Source organism: Carassius carassius, chromosome 5, assembly GCF_963082965.1.
Source record: "Carassius carassius chromosome 5, fCarCar2.1, whole genome shotgun sequence".
NCBI classification, from domain to species: Eukaryota; Metazoa; Chordata; class Actinopteri; order Cypriniformes; family Cyprinidae; genus Carassius; species Carassius carassius.
In genome coordinates, this window is record NC_081759.1 from 41,915,878 (window position 1) to 41,937,899 (window position 22,022).

General features: G+C 38.7%; 2 protein-coding genes across 2 annotated transcripts in view; both read right to left on the bottom strand.

The window, feature by feature from the left end:
* Positions 1 to 2,521: 2,521 nt before the first annotated feature.
* LOC132140482 (proteinase-activated receptor 3-like) lies at positions 2,522 to 3,954 on the bottom strand. Its single transcript, XM_059549264.1, has one exon. The coding sequence runs from the start codon at positions 3,947 to 3,949 to the stop codon at positions 3,029 to 3,031; it is 921 nt and encodes a 306-aa protein (XP_059405247.1). The 5' UTR covers positions 3,950 to 3,954; the 3' UTR covers positions 2,522 to 3,028.
* A 5,655-nt stretch (positions 3,955 to 9,609) lies between these two features.
* The window catches only part of sapcd2 (suppressor APC domain containing 2), a 35,218-nt gene continuing 22,805 nt past the window's right edge, over positions 9,610 to 22,022 (bottom strand). The window contains exons 6-9 of the mRNA XM_059551341.1: positions 16,057 to 16,203; positions 12,959 to 13,060; positions 12,779 to 12,883; positions 9,610 to 10,250 (exon numbers count right to left, since the gene is read on the bottom strand). Of these exons, the coding sequence (XP_059407324.1) occupies positions 10,122 to 10,250; positions 12,779 to 12,883; positions 12,959 to 13,060; positions 16,057 to 16,203 (483 nt within the window). The 3' untranslated portion in view covers positions 9,610 to 10,121. The remainder of the gene's footprint in view (positions 10,251 to 12,778; positions 12,884 to 12,958; positions 13,061 to 16,056; positions 16,204 to 22,022) is intronic.

Genomic DNA, 22,022 nt, shown 5'->3' on the forward strand with positions numbered 1-22,022 from the left:
CACACAGACAGAGAGAGAGACACACACACAGAGAGAGAGAGACACACAAACAGAGAGAGAGAGACACAGAGAGAGAGAGAGAGAGAGAGAGAGAGTGAGAGAGAGAGAGAGAGAGAGAGAGAGAGAGAGAGACAGAGAGAGAGACACACACACACACAGAGAGAGAGACACAGAGAGAGAGAGAGAGAGAGAGCCCAGCTACATCTGATTCAGATATTATGCTAATTAACAGTGAGCGGTGGTTTCAGACATTACAGTGCTTCACTCGCACTGACTCTTATTCTGCCTGAAAGAATGAAAAGACCGAGCTGAAGCTGGAGCGATTCGACCAATCAAATGAAAGCAGCGTTTCAGCTCCGCCCACAAGTGCGAATGAAATATTGAAGCCATAAACCGAAATGATCAAAACGTACACGGACCAACTGTCTTGTCCATGTTCTCTCACTTGAATCCTCTTCTTGAGATTTGAGTCTCTTGACCTTCTGCAAGCCCCGCCTTGTTCACGCAGTGATTGACATGGCGCGGGGGGGCGGACACGTGATCGGCTCAGAATGCATTTTCAATGTGCACATTGAATTTTGCTACATTCATTGCGGGACACTGAATGAAAATGCAATCGTAAGTGTCTTGACTGTGAGTGTTAATGCATTTAAGAAAAATAGCATTTAAATGATCATTTTGCCACAGTTTTTGCTTGAACATGTTATACATATCTATTCATTTCTGTAATACATTTTCATTTTAATTTTGCAACTTATAAAGCATTAAAATTAGTATTCATTTTACATATTAAAACTGGTATATGAAATGGCAAATTAAAATTATGTAATTTAATTTTCATTTTCATTTTGCACCAAACGTTGCACAAATGTATTGGAAAATGTAAATGTAAATACAGAAATGCATTGTCACTTTACATATTACATTCCAAATTGAATAATGCTACCCATATGCTTCCATAAGGATGAGGTTCCTCATGGTTTCTATCTAAATTGTTATCTACAGTACAATTGAAATTACCTCCTATTATAACAATGTTCTCCTGAGGACATTTTAACAATTCTTCAGAAAGTTTTCCAAAAAAAAAACCACTTCGTTCATTTCCTATATTAGGAGCATAAATGTAAAAAAACAAAACAAAAAAAAACAATTATTGTCTATTGTTATATCAGCACATAATAAGCGTCCAGGATATATTTCTAGAAAGTCTGGATCGTTTTTTACTCGTTTTGAAAATAAAAACTCAACACCAGCACTCAGATTAAAGTAAGTAGGCTATACGCTGAGTTTCGGTTCATTCGTGAGACAAACTCCAGGTTCACACCGGCTCCTTCGTATCGTGGTTATCTATTTTCTATTTACTTCTTATTAAATCCAGACAATTGGTTGATGAAACCTTGATTAAAATTAAGATACAATTAATACAAAACGAAATCAAATTTAAAGACAGGCTTTGTGCTTTCTGTTTGAGGTCTCAGTGAAAGTTTTAAAGCAGTCTTAGTTGTCAGAGCGCTCACGTCCCTAACGGAGAACTGTCCCGTCCATAACATTTTTATTTTTTTTATACATTTCTAAATAAATGCGACTTATAGTCCAGTGCGAGGCTAGGCCAACCAACTATAAGTTAGCCTATACCAACTTATATTGATATAGGCTACATCAGCACTGAAAACATAGAGATTTTTTTTCTTTTGGGGGCATTTTGTTTGACATGCATGCCAGCTTTCGCTCATCCCACTATTAAAGTAAATCTGTTCTTAAACGAAAATGTATTGGCTGTGTTATTTCTTTTTTGTGGGATGTCCAATTTATATGTAGAAATGCACATTTGCAAAGGTGACTTAGTATGTTGTCGTAAAAGTGGCTCGCCTTTTGATTTTGCTCTGCCAATGTGGCTCTTGTGAAAAAAATAGTGAGGATCACTGCTTTAGGGGCTCCGTAGAGCACCATTAATACAGATTTGGGAATCTGAAAAAGTGTGTATTTGGATCAGGGTGGTACTAACCAATTTTGTTTTGAAAAAAACAAGCACAAAAGTAAGATGGGTTACCTTATCCTGGATAGCAAAACATGGTATTTGTGCAGATCATATTGATCCAGATTTTTTGAACAACTGGCCCAAGTGTCAAATGGTGTTTTCTCAAACCGGTTTTTCATACTATTATTTCAGTTGTTTTACATGCGTTCACTCATGTAATAGCAGTGACTCCAGATCCTCCATCAGCTGCACTTCACCAGTCAAAAACAGCCCCTATGTTAATCCACTGACAGAGTTAGACTAATCTGTGAAGACTAAGACTAGTGTAAGCAGCTGTGAGACGGGCCACAGGTGTGCATCAGTGACTGTATGACAGAGCATTAAACATGTGTGGATCTGACAAGCTGAAAACAGGTTAAAGACACAGTATAATGAACAGAATAAAGCTGACTTCATTAAACTTCTTATACACTAATATTGAGACTTCCACTCATAATCACGTTTTATTGTATGACAGAAAAAAGGTCAAATATTCTTTCCCTAGTTTGATTTTGTCTAGTCAACTTGTTTCATACAGTGTATGTGACAGCTGTCTTGAATAAACTGCAAGATAATCCAGAATTCACAGAACACAAACGCCCTTATTTAAGTGAAAATTCACTAAGTAAATATGTAATATAGTAATTAACAACATTTTACATGCACAAAAAAATGCAGTTGTCAGCTATTTCTGCTTAAGCATAAAACAACTGCAGATTCTGGTCAGAATGAGTCTAATATAGTTACATTACACATGGTTTAGCAGGAAAAGCATTTATTTATTAATTTGTAATGCGCATGCAGACCAAAGCACTGTACTATCAACATACAAATTCATAAAAAAGTAAACCAAAATGGATCAATTAAAACACACATTCTAGCCCAGACTAATGACAAAAGATAGTTCTTAACAGCAGCTTTAAAACTGTTTATAGACGTGCACAAACCTACAGTACTGTGTGCATGCAGCGACTCAGCTCTAATCAAGTGACATCCTCTGAGAGCTGGCGCTCACCGACTGACGGTGTAAATGAGATCAGCGCTTGGGTCAGTGTTTTTGGAGCAGTAGCGCAGGGCTTTGGGCAGCTTCTCCCGTGACAGATACAGAACCGGCTGGATGCTGCTGCTGATGTCCATGAAGCCAAAGGCGACGTAGTGGATATAACAGCGGAAGACATCCGGAGAGAAATACTCTTGGAAGGGAAAGAGAGCCACCGGCGGGAAGTAGTTAAACACAATGATGGCCAAGATGATGAGGACCATCCTGAAGGCCTTCTTCTTGACCGGGTGTCTCTCGTCTCGACCTGGAGCCGACTGTCTCAGAGCCCAGAGAATGGAGACGTTACAGAAGAGCATGAACACAAACGCTGCCAGGATCATGACGGTGAACACCTTGTCAAAGTTAGGGATACTTCCCACACACTTGGCTGCTGCGTAGACCAAAATGAGGAACCAGACGCCAGCGGCGAAGATGGAGCGATGCCGCTTGTCCTTGAGCTCAGTGAAGGTGATGGGATGCCGCACGGCCATATATCTGTCCAGACAGATGCAGGACAGGAAGAGCGGCGACGAGTCTTTGACGCCGTAGAAGAAGCGCAGGACATACCAGGTGCTGCTGGTGCTCAGGTAGACGATGTTGGCCAGCTCCAGCGGAGGAATGAGGCAGAAGAATGTGTCCAGCACGGCCAGGTGGACGATGAAGATGTCTGAGGTGGACGAGTCGCCCTTGTTCTTATGAATGAGCCACAGAACCATGATGTTGGCCGGGATGCCCAGGAACATGTTGATGAGCTGCAGCACCAGGTAGAAGATGAGCACGCTGGGCATCTCTGCACAGCTGCTGTACACCGTCTGCTCGGCCGAGACGTTCAGAGGACGCTGGCTGAGGAGCAGAGACGAGTTGATGAGTCTGAAGAGCTGCAGGATTGCCATCGTCCTCTCAACGTCTGAAACACACAAACAGGTATCAAATGCAACCCAACTCTTGGTTAGTGCTTCATTCAGAATCACATCGAACAGCAGAAACCTGCTCCAGCTTTCACCTCAGTCCTGAGTCAATCATGAGGGTATGAGTGAGTGAGTGGATGTGAGGCAAACTTGTAAAGTGCTTTGGATGGCCATGGGGTCTGTTGAAAGCGCTACATAAAAGCAGTCCATTTACCATTGATCGAAGTCTGTTCAGTACGGCTGGGACTTAACAACTCAAATTCATCTACATGGACATTCATTCTACACTCATTTAAAAAATGTACTGTATATTCCTCAGTCAAACATTAAAGTCTTGACAAGGAAAAACATAACTGTTGTGGTTCATTCATTACAGCAGTGCATGATGCAGAAATTCACCAGTGTTTTTCAGGAAACTGATTTTAGAAAAATATCTGTTTGAAATATGAAATAGTATTTTAAAGACAAACATCTTTTATTCAGTAAGAAACTTACAACAGTAATTATATATATCGTAAAAATTTTATAAAACATTCTTAAGTGACTATAAATTACATACTGTATACATTGAGTATATATATATATATATATATATATATATATATATATATATATATATATATATATATATATTTGTGACCCTTGACCACTAAACCAGTCATAATCATATATTTTACAATACTGAGATGTATACATCATCTGAAAGCTTTCCATTGATGTCTGGTTTATTAGGAGGACAATATTAGAAGTCTGGAATCTGACTTCTAAATACTGAGAAAATCATCTTTAAAGTTGTTACTAGTCAAAAATTAAGTTTTGTTAAATTTACAGTAAGAAATTTACAAAATATCTTCATGGAACATGATCTTTACTTAATATCCTAATGATTTTTGTCATAAAAGAGAAATGTATAATTGTGACCCATACAATGTATTGTTGTCTATTTCTACAGATATACGTCTGTGACACTGATGACTGCTTCTGTGCTGCAGGACACTGATGTCAAGGCAGGTTTATAGCACTTCAGACATTACAGATCATCTCAAAGCAACTCCACAGAAATACACCGCATCAGTGTCACACATTTTTCAGTTTCAGGAATCTTTTAAATCATTTTAAATATCATTACAACTTTAAAATGAACTGTAAAGCAGCTCTACAGAACACTACGGTTCATTAATTCACGTTCATCAGCAGCTGAACTCTTAATGTGTCTGCTGTGTCATTTATTCTGTCATTAAAGCTAAACACAGTCCTGTCAGCAGTTATTATAAGCAGCATCTCTTACCTTTCATGAGTTCCTGTGGTCTCAAAGATGATCTTCAGCCGCAAGAGCTCGTATAAAGTTTTTGGTGGGACCCACAGCTCACTTAAACTGAAGACGCAGATGACACTTTCAATCCCATGATTCAACACCGCAGAGAGCTCCAGGAGCCAATCAGAGCCAAGCGTTCTGGAGACTAAAGGCCAATATGGAAATGTGTGGTCTGAACGGTTCTCTTAGAGAAGAAACATTTGCATTTTATTGAGATTATAAAATACATAACATGCTAACATCTTCACATATTTACTGGCTCTGTGAAGAACGAGTCTGGATGGTGGGATTCGTTCAGAAAACATGTAGTGGCAAGTCTTCATCATTAACAGCGATTGGCAATGATGCAACTCGCCATTGGCTCCTGACGGAAATTTGGTGGTAAACAACTGATGCAACCGTCCATTAGGATACTTCTGAAATTCAGTGTAACAAAGTGTCATTTGTTACGTGAAGATGACATGGAGCTCTTCATCCATCTGGAAGAAAAAGACAACACCTCTTTACCTCAAACAGACACACCTTTGTCATCTTTAGCTTCTCAGTTTTCTTCATCAGCATGAAACCTGCTGAAGAAACACAAGAACTCACAAAATGACATCTTAAAATATTTACATCATTCTATTAAACACAGCCTCATATGAAGTAGTCATTGCAGATCATATCACAATATTCAGATATGTGACAATCTCTGCTCGGCTTATTTGATTATTGATTGTAAAGTTAAGGATAATGCCAAATAAGATATGAGATAAAATATAAAACACTATATTACATTAACTAATAAAAAAGAAGAATCAGAAAGAGACACAGACAAACTGGTGATTCAGTAAGTGATTAATTCATGAACATGCCAGTGAACTCTTCTGACTGCGTTTGTAGGAGGAAAAAGAAAATCACATTACTACACTATTATATTGTTGATTATCAATCCCACAATCAAATGTGGAACATATACAATATTGCGTAAGTCTTAGGCATGTTTCAAGACATCTTTTGCATCTGTGCACCAGTAGGATATGAATATTAAAGTGATTTATTAAACATTCTTATTAGCTTTCATTGTAACAATCGAGTAATTTTTGTGTAGGGTCCAGATGTGGTGTCAGATCTGAGCATCATTCAGTTCGTCTGGATTCACATGAAGAGACTGAAAGACCTACCTAATAGACCACTGAACTGAAAAGTTTCAGTTATCAATTAACACGTTAAAGATTATTTTTTTTAAACTTTGCTTTTGTCCCAAGTAGATGGGAACAGTTCAATTATTATTTCAGAAAATGTAACTTAAAACCATAAAGTATGCAATACACTAATCTACAAATCAACAAGAGAAAGAAACAACTTGGCATTTATAGAAGCCAAATGTTAATTGAATCAGAAGAAAATGTCACAAAAACAGAATGTCAAGAATAAACACGGCTTGTTTTAATGGAAGAGTTTGTTGTGGATCACTTATGCAAAAAGAAGAGTAGTGTTGAGAGTTAAATCAAGTTTGATGAGATTCACATGTAAAACACACAGCTGCGGCAAATATAAAACCTCTAATGACATTAGTGCTCTTCAGCTTCATTGATTGTTCTCCTGTAGAGTCTCTTAACAATCATTTAAGGATAATTTTTCCAAAGCACCATCGCTCCCTGCATATTGAGGAAGAACACTGCCTTCTTTCCACTCTACTTTTCATCTGATGATGTTATGAACATGGACACACACGATCAGCTCCTGTAAACTTGAAAGCTTGTTTATTCCATGTGATAACTGAAAACAAGAGCCACGGTGCAGATCACCAGGGCCTTACAGAGGCGAGGTTATTAGCAAAGCTCATACAGCACACGGGTATAAATGCTTCAAATCAAAACTGGAAAGAAAACAACAAGAGGACAGACTGAGGATTCACTGGATTGAAATGAATCATGTTTTAGTGCCCCTTGTCAAAATATATATTTCTTCACATTCACTGTGATCTGATGATGATCGTAAAACACATCCACAAACATCCTTCCCTCCTCACTTTGTGTCATCAGGTTCTTGTTCTTTCTGAAATCCGCCTTCATGCCATGTCGTGCTTACATATGGCTGTAAAATATAGTAAATATACTCTGGAAACATTAACAGAAATGATTCCTATGGAGTCATGGTTGTCTTTCATAAAATCACGAAATATCCAGCACAGATTCATGTTATCTTGAAAATCTTGTTTTATCCGTCAGGTGAAATAGAAGGCAGAAAGAAAAACATTGCTCACCATATGAAACCCTTCCAGCACCTAAAGAACTGAGAGACAGATATTAAAGAGCAAGTTTTACAGGAATATTTCAGGTGATTTTCAACATAATACCTATAGAGGGCATCTGTGAGCAGCTGTCAATCATTATGAGCCAGCAACAGCTCAATTATCAGTCGCTTTACTGAAGAATGAATCCAAGCGTTTCAATGAAAACAAGCTTCACATTTCTGCTTTTAAATGATTTCCATGATTAAAAATGTCCTTCTAAATAAACTGGCGTAAGAGTCCATTTTCTGTGGTATCTAAGAGCATGTCACAGATGAAATTATATTATTATTATTCTGAGAGAAGCTTGATATGGTTTTTTTAATCAAAGATTCAAAGCCTGACTGAACAGAATCAAATGCTCTTGAGGTTTCTCTCTAGTGGCCGACGCAGGATTTCTCTGATCATTTTCTTTATTCTTTTCTTACAACCTTCTACAACCCGAATTCCGGAAAAGTTGGGACGTTTTTTAAATTTGAATAAAATGAAAACTAAAAGACTTTCAAATCACATGAGCCAATATTTTATTCACAATAGAACATAGATAACATAGCAAATGTTTAAACTGAGAAAGTTTACAATTTTATGCACAAAATGAGCTCATTTCAATTTTGATTTCTGCTACAGGTCTCAAAATAGTTGGGACGGGGCATGTTTACCATGGTGTAGCATCTCCTTTTCTTTTCAAAACAGTTTGAAGACGTCTGGGCATTGAGGCTATGAGTTGCTGGAGTTTTGCTGTTGGAATTTGGTCCCATTCTTGCCTTATATAGATTTCCAGCTGCTGAAGAGTTCGTGGTCGTCTTTGACGTATTTTTCGTTTAATGATGCGCCAAATGTTCTCTATAGGTGAAAGATCTGGACTGCAGGCAGGCCAGGTTAGCACCCGGACTCTTCTACGACGAAGCCATGCTGTTGTTATAGCTGCAGTATGTGGTTTTGCATTGTCCTGCTGAAATAAACAAGGCCTTCCCTGAAATAGACGTTGTTTGGAGGGAAGCATATGTTGCTCTAAAACCTTTATATACCTTTCAGCATTCACAGAGCCTTCCAAAACATGCAAGCTGCCCATACCGTATGCACTTATGCACCCCCATACCATCAGAGATGCTGGCTTTTGAACTGAACGCTGATAACATGCTGGAAGGTCTCCCTCCTCTTTAGCCCGGAGGACACGGCGTCCGTGATTTCCAACAAGAATGTCAAATTTGGACTCGTCTGACCATAAAACACTATTCCACTTTGAAATAGTCCATTTTAAATGAGCCTTGGCCCACAGGACACGACGGCGCTTCTGGACCATGTTCACATATGGCTTCCTTTTTGCATGATAGAGCTTTAGTTGGCATCTGCTGATGGCACGGCGGATTGTGTTTACCGACAGTGGTTTCTGAAAGTCTTCCTGGGCCCATTTAGTAATGTCATTGACACAATCATGCCGATGAGTGATGCAGTGTCGTCTGAGAGCCCGAAGACCACGGGCATCCAATAAAGGTCTCCGGCCTTGTCCCTTACGCACAGAGATTCCTCCAGTTTCTCTGAATCTTTTGATGATGTTATGCACTGTAGATGATGAGATTTGCAAAGCCTTTGCAATTTGACGTTGAGGAACATTGTTTTTAAAGTTTTCCACAATTTTTTTACGCAGTCTTTCACAGATTGGAGAGCCTCTGCCCATCTTTACTTCTGAGAGACTCTGCTTCTCTAAGACAAAGCTTTTATAGCTAATCATGTTACAGACCTGATATCAATTAACTTAATTAATCACTAGATGTTCTCCCAGCTGAATCTTTTCAAAACTGCTTGCTTTTTTAGCCATTTGTTGCCCCCGTAGCAACTTTTTTGAGACCTGTAGCAGGCATTAAATTTTAAATGAGCTAATTAAGTGGATAAAAGTGTAAAATTTCTCAGTTTAAACATTTGCTACGTTATCTATGCTCTATTGTGAATAAAATATTGGCTCATGTGATTTGAAATTCCTTTAGTTTTCATTTTATTAAAATTTAAAAAACGGAAAAAAATTTTAAAAAATCTTTTCCGGAATTTGGGTTGTATAAGTTCACATTCAGATCCACCTCCATCCAATCAACAAGTGATGGACTACATTTACATTTAATCATTTTGCATTTAGTCTTTTTCAATCACAATACAGATTATCCATCACTGCTTGTGCTACATCACGTCTTCAAGAAGACTTTTTACCTTACGTGTCACCTGTAATGGAGAGGAATTTAAAAACACTACTCTTTCAGAGAAAACAGCACACTTGTTAAAGCATCGCAGCTTAAATAAACCAAATGAAACCAAACCAAAAGGAAAAGTCTATATAAGTACCTGCCCTCACTAACCAACTGTTCAGATAAAGGTTCTGTTCATCTCGACTATACAAGAGAAGGCCTCTGTTCAGACGTGTTTATCTGTTCCACACTGGGATCCAGTTTATTCTTCTGCTCATCTCATGTACATGTGAGCTCCTCGTGAGTCATGTTTTGATGCCGTAGATTGGCTCTGGTCCTCTCGGTCTCAGATGATTGAGTGTGGTGTGTGATTGGTGATGTCTGATGCGGTCAGATGAAGGTGGAGTCGAGAGCGCTGCTATCATGAGCGCTGCGAGCTCGAGCTTCAAACAGCTGCTTGATCAGAGCCGATTTCTCCTGCTCCAGCTGAGTGATGCGCTCACTTTTCTCTGTTACCTCCTGCAATGACAACACCACGTCAGAATGCACAGTTGGACATACCAGCAATTAACAGCATTTAACTTCATCTCAAGAGACCTGACCACATTTAACAGAATAACTGAAATATTAACACGTGTAATTATGCTCAAAAACTGCTGCGGGTGTGTGTTCACGGTGTGTGTGTGTGTGTTCACGGTGTGTGTGTGTCTTCACGGTGTGTGTACACTTTGGATGGGTTAAATGCAGAGCACGAATTGTATGGGTCACCATACTTGGCTGTATTTCACGCCACTTTGTCAAATAGAACAGAACAAAGCTGCTGTAGAGAATGACAAACCATTATGCTTCTGTTAATCAGAAGATTGTTTCGATCTCTTATTTATACAATGGAGAAAGAGGCATCAAATGTGTGTGAAGTTAAGATCTACTGATAGCCGTGCTTTACACAATAAAAACAGTGGCACACTTAGTCTTCATATGAGCTTGAATTTATAAAAAGAGGCCCAGTGCAAATGACTGATGCAACTTTTCCACAAAGTAGTAAAACACTTCCTGTGCAGTAATGGATCACACAGACATTTAAAAGAATATGACTGGCATATTTTTCCGAATATAAGTTGCATTTTGTTGCAAAAGGTCCATGGGATCATCTGAGGGTTGTCCTGTGAGAGAGACTTCAATAGTTGTGTAACTCCAGTAAGTAAGGCTGTCAAGGCTATTTTATTCACTTAAACATTAGATGAAGTGATTATTATCTCTTTAATAGAAATTATGTGAGTCTATTTTTTTCAACAAGTCTGCTGTGTTAGCAATGATAATGTTACCTGCTTGACAGAAAGGGTTGCCAGGTTTCACACAACAAAACCAGTCCAATTGCTACTCAAAACTAGCCCAAACTAACTGTGTTTCGAGGGGCCTTGATGAAAATCACGTTATTGATACAACCCACAGCAACAGTGATAATGTAGCATTATTCCTCAGGAAAACCATGGACTTGAACACGACAGCTTGAAGTTGTCTAATGTGGCTCGGTCTCCCTGCTGCACTAATAGCAGTAAGGCTTTCCTCTGTGTATACATATCCTTACAAGTACAATGTTAGCTGTATTATTTGTGTCCCCTTCAAAAATTGCTCTTGAGAAATTTTGTGTTTATTAAAGACTGAAAACCATATCTGATATTTATGGTGTGTGTGTGTGTGTGTGTGTGTGAGAGAGAGAGAGAAAGATGGGCATCTCTGGAACAGCACTCCTGTGGGGTAAGTCCTACCTCTCTGACAGATCCTTCAGTGTGTCTTGGAGGGGTGATGTTTCTAAGTCACAACACCTTGCTACTGGGGTTCCTCAAGGCTCAGTACTTGGACCGCTTCCCTTCTCCAGCTACATGACATCATTAGGATCTGTTATTCAGAAGCATGGCTTTTCTTATCACTGCTACGCTGATGACACCCAACTCTACTTCTCATTCCAGCCAGATAACCCGACGGTAGCTACTCGCATTTCAGCCTGTCTGAGTGACATCTCTAGCTGGATGAATGACCATCACCTTCAGCTTAACCTTACGAAGACAGAACTCCTGGTGATTCCAGCTAACCCATTGCTTCATCACAACTTCTCTATACAGCTGGGCTCATCAACCATTACTCCTTCGAGGACAGCCAGAAACCTAGGAGTTGTGATGGATCATCAGTTAAGCTTCACAGACCACATTGCTACAACGACCCGGTCCTGCAGGTTTGCCTTATACAACATTAGGAAGATTAGACCCTTCCTGTCAGAGCAAGCCACCCAACTTCTTGTCCAAGCTCTTGTTCTCTCCAGACTGGACTATTGTAATGCTCTCCTGGCTCTTCCTGCATGTACTGTCAAGCCTCTGCAATTGATCCAGAATGCAGCAGTGAGGGTTGTCTTCAATGAGCCAAAAAAAAGCTCACGTTACTCCGCTCCTCATCAGGTTACACTGGCTACCGGTAGCCGCTCGCATCAAATTCAAGGTACTGATGCTTGCCTACAAGACGACCACTGGCACGGCACCAACTTACCTAAACTCATTGGTTAAATCTTATGTGTCCTCCAGAAGTTTGCGCTCTGCAAGTGAACGACTCCTTGTGGTGCCATCCCAAAGAAGTTCATAATCACTCTCACGGACCTTTTCCTGGACTGTGCCCAGCTGGTGGAATGACCTCCAGATCTCTTTACTCATTTTCAAGATTTATCTAAAGACTCTTTAGACTCTTTTTCACCAGCACGTAACCAACTAATACTAGTGCTTTTCCTTCTTTTCTTTTCTTGTCTTTTCATTTAAAAACAAAACCTGGGTATGCGTTCTGTACTAGACTAACTGAGACTTGTCATGGCGCTTGTGTACTTTTGTTGTTCTCTTGTTGACCCGACTGCTTCTATTGTTCTCATTTGTAAGTCGCTTTGCATAAAAGCGTCTGATAAATGATTAAATGTAAATGTGTGAGGGAGAGAGAGAGAGAGAGCGCGAGAGAGAGTGTGTGTGTGTGTGTGTGTGTGTGTGTGTGTGTGTGTGTGTGTGTGAGACCTGTGTGAGGAGCCGGTTCTGCTCCTTCAGTATGTGGATGGCCTGAGGAGGCGCAGGAGCAGGAGGAGCAGGAGGAGTGCTTGAGGAGCCGGTGGGTGAGAGGGTCTGGAGAAAGGCACATTTTCAATTAGGTCAGCAACAACAATAATATATCAGAGTGAAAGGAGATTTTATACCAACCTCCCCAGAGAATGAGAGTAAATCGCGGAGGCAGCGTGTGACGTCCTGTAGTTTAGGCAGAACAACATCCAAATGACTCTGACCAGATTCAGCCAAAAACTCCTGAAATAATGAAACACAGATATTTGATTAAAGGTGAAGATTTGATTACTGGAACTGATGAATATTTATTTTAACAATTAAAACACAGTGCTGTTGATTTATGTCTAATACTGCAATAGAATAGGAAGTTTGAATTTTTGTGATCATGTGTTTTATGATGATCAAGCTCCTGGAGAACACAGACCTGTAGCTGAAGGAACTGGATCAGGTGTGTTTGAGTCAAAGCTAAACTCAGGACTGATCTAAATCCAATGCTCGGTTTGGTGCCGCTTCTCTTTGAAGCTCCTTTAAATGATGAATGACGTGAATCATCACTGTCTACTAGGGCTGTACGATATGACGATATGTTGGATAGACCAAATAAAAAGCCTATTATTTCATATTATGCTCTATCAATTATTTCGTGGTGTCAAAAAATACATTGTTTACACTTATTCATCATTTGGGTTACTGCAATCTTTACACGCCATAACGGGGCATGAAGTGGAGACAGAACCAGATGGAGAACGAGCAGCCAGGACAACACTAGGCTCTCGTTCCTAACACCAGGGACTACATCTGTAGCATGGACAAGAGTTTTTAAGCACTGCGGTTTTAGAACAACTGATTTTTAAGCCTTTGAAACACAAACAACAGAGCTATATGCGTGCGCTGTCTTTGTTTTTTGAGAGGAGTGTGCATTTTTTTTTGTCTTTGCAAGTATCCTCATAACCACAGAGATTTAGGTCTTAAGAGAGAGTAAACAGCTGAAAAAGAAAGCAAAAATGTAACTGTTCAATATTCATCCTGTCTGCCATTCATTTTAATCAAACAACAGTGAGAGAAATCTATCATTGCTCTTGATTAAATCACTTTTGTAAATTTAATAAGAAGAAATTAAAAAATAATGATAATGATATACACTGACCGGCCACTTTATTAGGTACACCTGTTCAATTGCTTGGTAAGGTTAGGAAATTGGTTCCCAACATCACAGCAGTAATGACTTTATGAACTACTTTATCTCTAAAAGTATCGATTTTAGAAGTAAAGTTTTAACCATTCAGCCGTCAGCTACAGTATCGCATTAGACCGCTTTGACAGCATTCAGCAGCTTTGGGATGTGGCCAAGAAGAGTTAAGGCAGTTCTGAAGGTAAAAGGGGGTCCAACCCAGTGCTAGCAAGGTGTATCTAATAAAGTGGCCAGTGATTGTATTTATATATTTATGTGTAGATTCTATACAGTCAGGGCCGTCGATAGTGGGGTGAAAGGTGGTGACAATTATAGGGGCCCACAGCTGAGGCCAGCCTAAAAGAAGACTGCTGCGAGTCATGAAAGATTATCATTTTCACGTGTTTTTAAACCTTGCCAATCTAAACATTCAAAAGAGTTTAAAGCATTCAAACGAGACACGGGAAAGCTCAACTCGCCCGGTGCAATCAGAGACCAAAGAGCCGTGTCACGGACAGCTACACTGAACCCAGCTCTTCTTCAGGACTTCTCCTGCACTTGAACAAACTAATACAAAATCGCAGTTTCAGAAAAGGATGTGAACAGAAAAGGATGTGAAAGAACCCAATTGAGCACCGTGGTCTTCTGTAGTTCAGGGCACACGCAGAGACGTGTCTCAAATCGCTTAAACACTGAATCTGCCTCTTCTTGCTTTTGTACCAACAAATTCATACAAAATATTACAATACCCGTCCTGGAAAGTGTGTTCGAAAAAAAACTGTCAGTTATGTCTTAAGTGAAAGTAAACAGTTGAGAAAGAAATCGGATGTGTATCATTATAATGGATGCATTGTCTCTTAAAGTGACTGCGCATATTTTAATATCTCGGTTGTCAGTGTCTTTAATGTTAATCCAAGAAAAAGAAAGAAAGAAAATCACTCGCTGCTCTTGACTGAATTACTTTGTAGTTTTAACAATAATTAATCCACAGTCCAACCAAAAATTATTCAGACACCAGATATAATCGTTTATATTGTTTTACTAGTGGGTACAGGACACTATAGTTAATTTATGCAAGTAAAGCAAAATAAAGCAAACTGTGACATTATACAACAAGATTCTTCATACTTTAGACTACCATTGAAATTGCTAAAAAAAATAATTTGGGAACAAAAATTATTCAGACACTTTTACCTGACCATGTTTTGCTAACGTGTTTTTTTCGTTAATTGCTAATGCAACCCTTTCACACCACAGAGTGTACAAAATGAAACACTGCTTGGTAATTGTTCAACAAAGTATTGATAGAAGTGTGAATATTGTCATACAGATGTCTGCAGATTTGGTTGATTGTTATCCATTACATTCCTTTCTATCAAAGTTTTCTGACATTATCAAGATGAATTTGTTCTTACAGTTTAACTCTTTGAGTTCTTGTCATACTTTAATACAGATTTCTAAACTATAGCAAATAAACGGTGATAATGTAAGACACGTTGAAAGCGTCTGAATAAATTTTGGTTTGACTGTATATTTTATTTTACATTGAAGACTATGCAGGGCTATTTTACATTTAATTATTCTGTTTCTGTTTTCTGTAAACATTGTGTAAATGGCACAGATAAATAAATAGAACGAACATATAAATTAAACCATTTTAAAACGGCCCACTGTACAACACGATGACCCCAGCTACGGCCCTGTACAGTAATACACACATTAATTAAATATATGTCCATCTATCTATAGATAGACAGATATAATTAGCACAGTGAAGACTAATTAAATTACACAATGTATGTAGCATTTCTTATTTATTGTAAGAAATTAAAAAATTAATTGTCCTATTGCTTGCAATTAGTTTCTTATCCTCATTTCATCTTCAGTGAGATGTTTTTCTTCTCTTTTTAGGCCAGTATTAGTTTGATATTGGCATTGGTGATAAGGATTGTGGAAATTCTATGATATATAATAAAAACCTGTATATACATATATATATAAAACACACACTATATCGTGATATATAGTCGGACTCGACGGACTGGTGTTTGTGAGGAGGACGTACGGTGGAGTGGCGGCTCTGGCCGATGTGTCTCTGCGTCTCAGTGATGTTGTGGATCTGCGTCTGATACCATTCTCTGGCTCGCTCCAACACATCCAGTCCGGCCAGCAGAGAGTCTTTCTCCTGCTCCAGCTCCTTCATCTGCTTCAGCTGACAACACACACACACACACACACACTTATTATATATGTGAAAGATATGACCTGAAGCTGTCTAATATGGAGACAAAATTTGATACATGCATGAATGTTATTGAAGACTATTATATTTTTAATTTATTCATTTAGCAGATGCTTTTATCCAAAGTGAAAACAACAAAAAATTTGTAAGGCTACTTATATTGGTAATTATTGTTAAAGCTGCAGTATGTACCCTTTGTGGTTGCCTTTTTTAAATTTTTGCTTACAATAATGATTTACAATGTGAGTGGTCAGGTCATATTTAACACAACGGAGACTCTGGAGCGTTAAGATTTAGATTAGATTTTAAAGTGGAAGTGAGGCAGTCAGTTTACATTATTTAGTAAACTGATTTGCACTTTTCCTCAAGAAAGTTTAGCAAGCTAACATGTTTTAAGTCTTGTCTGTTCAAACTTTAAAGTGTTTAAAGCCATTTGCGCGAAGGCAGAGCTAAATAGATCTCTATGTGGTACTCACGCAAGAAGCAGGAGCAGTTCCACACAAAATTATGTCAGAATGTCTGTTTTAACGGGTATCCACATAAATCCCTAATTAGCAGGTTCACGACTTGTTCCACTGGTAGTACTGCTTCGTCCCCTCACTCTTTCGGCTCAAATACACAAGCAATTGGACTTACTATGGGCTCAACAGTCCTTTCAAGTTCAGCTCCCTCGATTTCAAAACAAGGGTGTGTTCCAAAAGTAATGAAATTAGTTTCTTTACTACTCGTTTAATCCCGCAAGAGTCAGGTAATTGCATTAGGGCTTCACAGCTATACATAACAGCACATATAAATTAACCACAAAAAGAATCAATACAAACACTTCCACACAGTTGCAAATTGTGACAATGCAACTCATACCAATACAATATGGGTTAGTAAATTCAGTCACTTTTAAGATCTCTATATAGTACAACACTGTTACTACTATAGCATTATTTTTCATAGAAACAGGTATGTAAACATAACATGTTTCCTAAATATCTACAAGCATATGTAATTTTTTTCTGGCTTATGAAGAGTCAAAACCTTACATATGCCGCGTTTCCACCGAAATTACCCGGAACATTTGTACCAGGAACTTTTTTCCCCCAGACCTGTTGCTTTCTGCGTTTCCACCGCGGTGTAAAGTACCGGGAAGATTAGGCAAATAGACTGGTGACGTAGGTCTGCGCGCGTTTCTCAATACAAAGTACGCTGATTTCAGACGTGTATCCTCGGTAGTGCGGACTTTGTGCGTTCGACTCGGGAGTGTGATGTCCGCGATGACGCAAATCCAGTAATTCTGCTCACGCAGCTTACTTGATAACTTCAGTCAGCTGACCATAGCTACTGCAATTTTCCTCTCTGTATATTTACAATAAAACGAAATGGGATATCAAATACCACTGCCTCTTTTCGTTTTCATTTAAACACAATAACAGCTGCAGAAATGTACTTAGTTCAGGGATATGTGTGTATATACAGCCATTACAATGAAACGAAATATTATATAAATTTGCCTTTTTTATTTTCATTTTAACATATAGATAGATTTAATACAGACCAAAGATAACCGGTTAGATTTACCCAAAACGAATGATATGTTATGTTTAACCACTAAAGAGACATCAGAGCCAGCGGCACACATCAGAAGGTCTAGCCGAGGTGAGGTTGCTCTCGGCAGATAGATGAACACTGATCTCCCGCTGATCGCGTGTAGCTGACCGAAACACAATTTTAAATAGAAGCTGTCTTTATAAATAAACCACAGATTTGAGTTTTAAAAACTACATTCTCGCCTGAAATACTTTTAAAATTACATTTCATGACACAATAACAGTAATATTTTGAAAATGATCTGAATAAATGGTGATTAAACTCAACCAATGCTGCGTGAACTCAACCAATCAGGATGTTTAGCACCAAAGTCCCGCCCCCGAAAGTTCCGGACTTTGGAAAAGTACCACCTCGCCAGCAGGGACTTACTTTTTTACCCGGAACTTTATTTAGTTCCTGGTTCCTGCAGTGGAAACACACCGAGTACCAGCCCAAAGTCCCTAGTTCCTGGGTAAAGTTCCTGCTGTGGAAACGCAGCAATACAGTCACTTACCCTAACGCACCTTTAAGAGTTCTATAAAACAATTAATAAAAAAAAAAAAAAAAAAAATAGCAAAACCGAATGGCTTCTGGTCCAAAAGTAAACATACTGCAGTGTTAGTCAAATATTTAACTCTTTAAGCTTCCTACCAGAGGGCATTGCCTAAAAGTGTACATGCAATGGGTGCGGTCATCATTCAAGTCAAGTCACCTTTATTTATATAGCTATTTTAACAATACTGATAGTGTCAAAGTGTCAAAAAACTTTACAGTATTAAATATGAAAACAGTGTTTCAATAATGCAAAATGACAATAGTAAACAATCAATTCATGATACACCATGCTTTTCTTTCTACCTGCTGTCCTAACCTACCTGTCCTCACTTTATTCTGGAGACAATTCTTGTTCTTAATAGAAAGTGATGGAAAACAACAAATGAAAATGAAAAAACTCAAGATGCTCTAAATTGAAGTATTTTAAAATGTGCTCAATACAGGTTTTTGTGTACAAAATGAACTCTTATTTTACTTCACTGGCCAATGGAGAGAACCAACCCCATGACATTACACGCCCTTGCTCCAAAAGCTAAAACAAAACATGCTTTTTTTTTATTTAAAATGGTTACACTAATTGTGTTTGTTATATACTTTTTTATTAAAGTGGAAACCAGTTTACTCAGAGGAGCACCAGGACAAGACCACAGGAAACAGATGATTCTTCTGCACAATCTGAGTTTGCTGCAGCCTGGAATTGAACTACTGGTTTCGTCTGGTCAGAGGAGAACTGCCCCTCCAACTGAGCCTGGTTTCTCCCAAGGTTTTTTTCTCCATTCTGTCACCGATGGAGTTTCGGTTCCTTGCCGCTGTCGCCTCTGGCTTGCTTAGTTGGGGACACTTCATCTACAGCGATATCGTTGACTTGATTGCAAATAAATGCACAGACACTATTTAACTGAACAGAGATGACATCACTGAATTCAATGATGAACTGCCTTTAACTATCATTTTTGCATTATTGACACTGTTTTCCTAATGAATGTTGTTCAGTTGCTTTGACGCAATGTATTTTGTTTAAAGCGCTATATAAATAAAGGTGACTTGACTTTGAGTTTGACAAGGCATGTGACATCATTATATAAATGAATTTTTTATAAACATTTATAAATCTGCTGTTGTCAACAAAAAGAAGCACCGAGGTCTTCCTGCGGGTTTCTGCCAAAAAACAAAAACAATTTTTTTTTTCAAAAGCTTCATTAACATTCATAAATGTTAGTATTGTAATTTTACTGTTGTTCTGTAAAATAAAATAAAAAGAATTATTATAATAATTCCAACAGCTCTATTAACACATTTATTATAATATTCACACATTTGTGTTCAATTTGGGATCTGTAATATTCTAATGTTTTAAAAGTCTCTTCTGCTCAGCGAGGCTGCATTTATTTGAACAGTAAAAAAAAATACTTGCATGATTCAAGAAAGGGGTCTCAAAAATGGCCAAAAAGTTTTACTGTTCTAACTTATTAATTTTAAGTTAAATTGTGCTTCGTTGGTATAGTGTCTGCTAGAATGTAACAAAACAAAAAATTCAGTGTGAAGTAAATAATTTCAAATTGTTGTTTTGCAATTGTTGTTTATTTTGTCTATTTAAATTTATGCAATGGTGAAAAAAAAGGCAAAATACATGGGGGGGGGGGGACGCAAACAACAGTGTTTGGTATTTGGCCTTTGGCCCAGGGTTTCATTTTGTTTGGCTTTAGCCAAGAATTTTCATTTTGGTGTATCTCTAGTTGAGACACGATGGCTTCAAACAGTCGACTGAGCTACAGGCCAAACACTGCAGCACAGAAACACTGAGCACAGCCATAGAAGGATGAAAGAAGAAAATACAGATAACAATGTTCCTGTACACACAAACACACTTCAACCACGCTACTGTACACAAATCTGTCTCTGAAATGTCAGGTAAGATTTATTTGATTTTACGATTATGTTCAAAGCTTATTAGCACAATGTCCTCACATATGGTTTATTCTCAAAACAAAAACCAAAATAAAACCGAACTGGTGATTTGAACTCTGCGATCCTGTATCTTTATCACACCAAATTAGCAAGCAACATACTGAAGTCTTGATGCATATCACATGAGAAATGCAATGAATGACAGTTTTAATAATACATTTGCAGTACCACAATTTCCATTTACAGTTAATTAATTCTGCTCCCTCACCATACTATGTCTGGTTTAAATATCTAATCATAACTTAGAGGTCCATGCCATGACAAATGAAAAAAAAACAAACAAAAAAAACAACACCAAACACACCAAAACCAATGCCTCACACATGTAGTCTCATTTGTACTTCTGCATACCCAAAACAAGACATGGCATTTGCTTTTATGATGGAAAAAAGCTTCTATACGATATTGTAATGGTTACCTACAGCAGGGGGAAGATTTTCTTTAAATAAACACTTTCAGTCTGTTAACATACTTTAAGATATTTTAGTTACTAAAACAGCTACTTTTGGGAAAAAAGCTACTTTTGTACAGGTAACAGGTCACAAACACATTTAATACAGAGCATGTTAATGATTGAAATATTGCTCAAAGCAGCCAGCAGATCTTCTGCAGGCCGATGAACTGCCGTCTAAACTCTTTTTTTTAAAGCGTGTGAGTGAAAGAGAAACAAAGGGAGGGGAGAGGCTTTGTGCCGTGTGTTTGTGCGGTGGGCTGTCGAAAGGGAAAATCCACTTTGTATAGAGAGATGGTGAGCAGACAGAATCACATCAACAGTCCGCTTTCACAAGAGAAATCATGCAGACACCACACGAGGGAAACGAGCGACAGTCCCACACAGAGCATCTCACATAGCCCAATCTCCACAAATATTACACAAAAACTGTGGAACTTTTACAGACAGACAGTTCATGGCAATGTGACTGATGAGTGAAACAGAGAAAACAGTCACTGGAAGCATGAAAAGCCCAGCAAACACCATCACAAACACGTCAGTGTCTCACTCACCCAGAGGTAGAAGTGCAGGGCTCTGCTGGAGAACAGGCTGCTGCTCAGAGGGATGAAGACAGTGGTGTAAGCGGCCCACACGGCAGCGTCCAGGCCCCGGGGCCCGAGCCGGCTGACCACCATGAGTGGAGAACAGAGAACCGCACCGAAAGAGAGAGACAGAGCGAACGTACACGCGAGGAGTAAAGAGAGAAAGACAGCTGAGAGGAGGAGCTGATGACGACCGTTCAGACCATTCAAACAGAAAACCACTTCACTTCTCCACTCAACTAAACCCACAGACACTATGATTACAAAACATCCTTTCACATTAGAATCACAAAATCAATCTTTTCCGTATCGGATTTGTTTCACAGCTTGTCAGGGTTTTATATACACTGAACAAAAATATAAACGCAACACTTTTGTTTTTGCCACTATTTTTCCATGAGATTAACTCGGATATCTAAGACTTTTTCTATGGACACAAAAGGCCTATTTCTCTCAAATGTTGTTCACAAATCTGTCTAAATCTGTGTTAGTGAGCACTTCTTTGCCTCACAGCTGTGGCATATAAAGATGCTGATAGCATGATTATTGCACAGGAGTGCCTTAGACTGGCCACAATAAAAGGTCACTCTAAAATGTGCAGTTTAACTGTACTGGGGGGGGGTATCTGGTGTGACCACCGTTTGTCTCACACA

Excerpts from the sequence above, each read along its gene's own strand:
- LOC132140482 (XM_059549264.1), bottom strand. The coding sequence starts at position 3,949 with ATGGCAATCCTGCAGCTCTTCAGACTCATCAACTCGTCTCTGCTCCTC.